General features: G+C 46.9%; 1 protein-coding gene across 1 annotated transcript; it reads right to left on the reverse strand.

Moving 5' to 3' along the window:
- Positions 1-2,139: 2,139 nt before the first annotated feature.
- LOC116110173 lies at positions 2,140-2,691 on the reverse strand. Its single transcript, XM_031396395.1, has one exon. It carries the CDS (start codon positions 2,689-2,691, stop codon positions 2,140-2,142), a length of 552 nt encoding a protein of 183 aa, XP_031252255.1.
- Between the last annotated feature and the right edge of the window lie 3,354 nt (positions 2,692-6,045).

Raw genomic sequence — 6,045 nt, forward strand, 5'->3', positions numbered from 1 at the left:
TTTAACCCATAAACCATAGGCTTCAAGATACAAATACAAGCAAAGCTATATCTAAAGCAAGAATCCTTACCTTAGGATGCTTTAGATGAAATCTTTACTAAAAAAATCTACCCAAAAGCTCCTTAGAAATCTTGGAAGATTGGATGGAGATTGAGAGAAGTTAGAGAAGTGATATGGCGGTGGAAATGGTGAATGAAGGTTTTCTCTACACTTAATTCCTTTTTAGCTCTATTCATCATTTCCCGATTTTTGCCCTTGCTCTTCCTTGGAAATTCCATCTATATCCTTTGATTCTTTACAAATACACCCTATCACCACACATTCCTACTAATTTTCCTTTCATTTTACTCCTCACTTTTCCTACTAATTGGGGGTAGAAAGGTCATTATGCCCCAAAGGAGAATTCTCAAGAAATTTTTTTTTAGGCTCTTCGCCGCGGCAAAGAACATTCCGTCGCCCCGGCGAACATGGCAGAACCTACCCGTGGGTGTAGCACCTCATCGCTGCGGTGAAGATTCTCCTTCGCCCCGGCGAAGATTGGATTTCCAAAATTCACCAAATCTCACCCAAACCAGGCAAACACTTAACCAATACAGCATACAAACTCAATTGAAACTGAATCAATGAACTGTTAAGTAATACAGTAAATCTTAGTACGTACCTCAAGTGGGGCGTTACAATTCAGCAATGACACCTTCGAATCAGCCCTGCTCGATTCATGAGCTTTCACACTTCGAATCAGCCCTGCTCGATCCATGGATTTGCATCTTCGGTCGACCCTGCTCGATCCATGTAATTACACCTTCGAATCAGCCCTGCTCGATCCACAGATTTGCATCTTCAGATCAACCCTACTCAATCCATGTATTACACCTTCAAATCGACCCTGCTCGATCCACGGATTTACATCTTCAGATCGACCCTGCTCGATCAAATTTTATTACACCTTCGGATCAACCTTTGCCCGATCCACGGATTTGCATCTTAGATTGACCCTACTCGATCCACGTATTACACCTTCGGATCGGCCCTACTCGATCCAAGGATTTGCATCTTCAGATCGACCCTACGGGATCAAATGTTTGTTACACCTTCGGATCAACCCTGCTCGATCCACGGATTTACACCTTCGGATCGACCCTTGCTCGATCCAACAAATTTACACCTTCAGATCGACCCTGCTCAATACACGGATTTGCATCTTCAAATCGACCCTACTCCTGATCCACTAATCACACCTTCGGATTGACCCTGCTCGATCCACGATTTACATCTTCATATCGACCCTGCTTGATCAAATGTTTATTACACCTTCGGATCGACCTTGTCGATCCACGATTTGCATATTCGATCGACCCTACTCAATCCACATAATTACACCTTCAGATGGCCCTGCTTGATCCACGAATTTGCATCTTCAGATCGACCCTACTCGATCCACGTAATTACACCTTCGGATCGACCCTGCTCGATCCACGGATTTACATCTTCAGATCGACCTTGCTCGATCAATGTTTATTACAACCTTCGGATCAACCTTGCTCGTCACGGATTTGCATCTTCGGATCGACCTTGCTCGATCCACGTAATTACACCTTGGATTGGCCCTGCTCGATCCACGGATTTGCATCTTCAGATCGACCCTGCTCGATCAAATGTTTGTACACCTTCAGAGTCGACCCACTTCATCCAACAGATTACCACCTTTAGATCGACCCTGCTCGATCCACGATTTGCTCTTCAGATCGACCCTCTGCTCGATTTACGGATTTTTTACACCTTCGGGTCGACCCTGCTCGACCACGGATTTACACACTTCAGATCGACCCTACTCGATCCAGAATTTATACCTTCGGATCGGCCCTGCTCAATCCACGAATTTAACCTTCGAATCGACCCTGCTCGATCCATAGTTTAATCTCTGATCGGCCTTGCCTGATTCATGGATCCACACCTTCGATCGGCCTTGCCCTGTTCATGAAGCTACACATTCAGTCTGGCCAGACCGAGTGAAGGGTTCTTACACCTCAAAATCGACAAGTCATTGACCCACCCAACCCAACCCAAAGAGAGTTCACACGACTCGCCACTAGGCTGCACCAAAATCAAGACAAAGCATATGACTCACCTCCAACCACATCACTCCATCCCAAACTCCCACCAAAAACCAACACAAAACCCACACACCAGCCAACCATCAACTCCAATCCAAACCAAACACCCGCACACCATCCAACTTCCACAAAGCCCCAAACTCCCATCCACTCCACCACATCCACACACCTCCAAAAACCATTTACCCCTCCTCCAACCACAACTCCAAACAAAACCCAAAAGCCAACCCACCCAAACTCCACACCAACCATTCATCCCACTCCAAACTCCATCCAGCGCCACAAAAAAGCTCCCAACCACAACTCCCCTTCCCCTGCCCAACTCCACCAACTCCACCCTCCATCCATCCACCTCCAACGCCAAAAATCCAATCAACTCCAACAAACCAAAATACCACCTCCACCAGCCCGACTCCAAAACTCCACTCCACAAACACACCCAAAACAACCAACACTCCACTTCCCACCATCCACCAGTCCACCAACCAACATCCAATCCATCCACCCGACCCAACATCCAACCCAAACCACAAGCTCCCAAACTCACACCCTCCAAACCATTGGTCACCCGCCCCATCCAACAAAACAGCAAAGCCTCACCGCACCCAAAATCCCGACCATCCAATCAACTCCCAGAATCCGCCCCAGACACAAAAACTCCATCCAATCCACTCCACCAAAAACTCCAACAGCCTCTCCCAAACACAACCACACACGCCATCCACTCCACAACAATCCAAGACCACCACCAACTCCACAAAAACAATCCAATAAACACCAACCAAACACTCCCCACTCCACCAACAACTCCACCTCCAACCAACACTCCAAACTCCACCAACACCAACCAACAAACCATCCATCCAATCCCCACCCAAACTCCAACAAACCACACGAACCAAACTCCCTCCACTGAACGCCACCACAAACTCCAAAACTCCACTCCAACCACCAGTCCCCCACCAACAAAAACATCCACCAATCCAATCCCAATCCAATCCAATCATCCAACCACCCAACCTCCACCAACCATCCTGTCTTCACTCTCCCCCAAGAACCGGTATTGGATGTCCCCTCTACCTGACTGACCAACCACCAACCAACCGACTCAACCCACTACTCACTCCCAGGAAACAAGTATTGATCTCTCATCAACCTGACTGACGACCCTCAACTCCACCATCTTACTCCCTAGGAACAAAGTAGTTGGATCTCCACTCTACCACCGCAGACCGACTCAACTCCACCTCCGATCTCCATCCCCAGTAACCAAGATTGGATCTCACTCCACCTGACCGACCGACTCCACTCCCCCATCCTTCTCCCCTATGAACCAAGTATTGGATCTCCACTCTACCCGACCAACCGACCGACCGACTCAACTCCATCCTCACTCCCCAAGAACCAAGTATTGGATCTCTACTCTACTCAACCGACCGACTAAACTCCACCATCCTCACTCCCTAGGAACCAAGTATTGGATCACCACTCTCCCTATGCCACCGACCGACTGACCGACTCGGTCTTTTTAAACTTTGACTATCACCACTCACCCCACCCCACGCCACCGATAAACATACAGACTTAACCTGTCTAAAGATTCAATTGCCCTTCCTACTCAACCGAGCTAGCACATTGTAACAGGCCAGCTCCCGTAACGAAGCTGACACTCTCATGCTTCACGTCCAGGAGATTCTCCCAATCGGGGCGATTGGCTAGAAGCAGTCTAGCACTTGTTCACCCTCGACGCGATCAAGCCAAGGGGCCTCGCCCATTCGGTCTTCCATAACGAACGAGTGGGCAGCCATGGGTCAAATGTTTGTGCATTTTTTGACCCTTTGGCATCCAATAAAGAGCGCCGTGGAATCACAAGCGCAAGTCTTACGGTCCAACAAGCTGGCCGAGCCGATTCCATCCCACTCGATCACCCGAGTACTCCAACCGAATGAACCTTTAATTTAACATCGTCTCCAACTCATTCGACCCAGCATGCTGAGTGGATACACCTGTCATGGGATTTCAGTTCACTTCTCTAGTCGGCAGGACACACCGAACGAGTATGTGAGCCCCAAAAGTCTCGTTATCTCAGTCCCTTCGACCCTTCACACCGATCAGGCACACCCTCTTAGGGTAATTGCACATTCTGAATCAGCTTTGGTACCGAGCGACCCTTGACTACGAATCACCTACATCTAATTGGTCAACTACGCCGACAATCAGCTGTCTATGAAGGGAGACCGAGCGCGCCTCGATCATTTCCTACTCTCTGACTTAAGAAAAACTTAACTCAGAGAGTGGAGGGCAAATTGTTAGGACCAAAAATCGTCCTTGGCCCAAATAGGAGAACAGGATTGAATGAGGAAGAGACCAGACCCAATCCCGATATGGCCCCATCCGGATTAGGCCTATTTGATACGAGATACAATCGGCCCAAATGATCGGGTCCGGGCCTCCAAATCCCAGTTCACTTCCTGGACCTATGAGCAAGTCCAAAGCCCACGGCACCCATAGATCACTTTCCTATTCCAGATCAGTATCTATTCGAGGTCACCTTCCTATTCAGGTCACTTTCCTACTCGAGGTTACTTTCCTATTCGGGATCACCTTCTTATTCGAACACTGGTAAGACAACTCACCACCGCCCTAATTCCTCTAGGGTTTGTATCAGAGTCACACTAGGACTCCTACTCCCACCAGGACTGGGAGACCAGACAGTTACTATATAAGCAGAGGCTAACCCTCTTACAAAGCAGATTAGATTACATTACACCTTCACACTCGAAGCCCCTATTTGAGAGCTTCACATCACTGTCGTAGTCACAGTCTCTGACTAGACTTCCGGTAGTGTCTCTACTCCCTAGCCCTCACTATACTAACCTTTTTCAGCCTTGCTAACTTGAGCGTCGGAGTGCCTACGGCAAATACCACCCCGATGTTTTCCGTTTGCTTCAAGCTTGTTTCTTTACGTGTGCAGGTGCAACGGATCGCTAGTGGCCTCAATCTCACGGGATCAGACCCCCCTTCTGTATAGGTAGATTTTTACGTCTACAAAACTCTAACAGGTATGCAATTTTTTTTACATAATTCATAACCAAACCAAAATAGCATATTTTCCAAAAGGAATGTCATCGTTCATACCTTAATTGGTTCCCCAGTAAGCAACTCAAGAAGGAATGTCAACATTCCTCATCGTCGTTCACGACTCTGCCCAACCTCATGCCAAAGGTGCTCAAGTCATTCCAAACTGCACGACCAAACAACACAACTCGTTCCAACCATATTTGAAGACTTAAGGCTAAAGCACACACACCTAATAAGGAACGACTAAAGAACAACATCGTTCCATTGTCATTCATGATTCTGGAATCTTGACAAGTTTATGCTATTTGAGAAGGAATGCCGCTTTGTCGTGGTGGAATGACCGCTCTAGTCAAAGACAAGATTTTTGACTTAGAAGATTTAAGCTCAAAGTCAAGTTTTGGAATTCAAGTATTAGTCCTGAACGACATCCCCAAACGACCGTTGAAGAATCATTCAAAGATCGTTCCATGAGGAATGACATCAGTCAAAGAAAATGTTCATGATTTTGGAATTTCTTGAAATTAAGGAACAAAACTCAAACGACCGTTCACCATGGTGGAACACTCACTCGCGCTAGGGTAATGTCACATTTAGAATAAGAAACAATCGTCACATTCAGAATAAGAAACAATCATTCCAAAACCTAGACCTAATCGAAAAGTGAGCATTGGTGTCAAGAACGATTGTTTGCGATGGTGGAACGACCTCTCCTCTAGGTACTACAGCTTTCAGACGAGCATTAAATGCAGCAACGACTCTTTATTTCAAAAGGGAGAGATAAACAATAAAGTAACTATCTCTCTCTAATTTTTTCCTTACAATTTCATTTACTTCTCTCTTATACCTCTCT

Source organism: Pistacia vera, unplaced genomic scaffold (genome assembly GCF_008641045.1).
Source record: "Pistacia vera cultivar Batoury unplaced genomic scaffold, PisVer_v2 Contig598, whole genome shotgun sequence".
In the NCBI taxonomy this organism is placed as follows: domain Eukaryota; kingdom Viridiplantae; phylum Streptophyta; class Magnoliopsida; order Sapindales; family Anacardiaceae; genus Pistacia; species Pistacia vera.

Bases quoted from the DNA above. Each gene is read 5' to 3' on its own strand.
- LOC116110173 (XM_031396395.1), bottom strand. From the start codon at position 2,691: ATGGGGCGGGTGACCAATGGTTTGGAGGGTGTGAGTTTGGGAGCTTGT.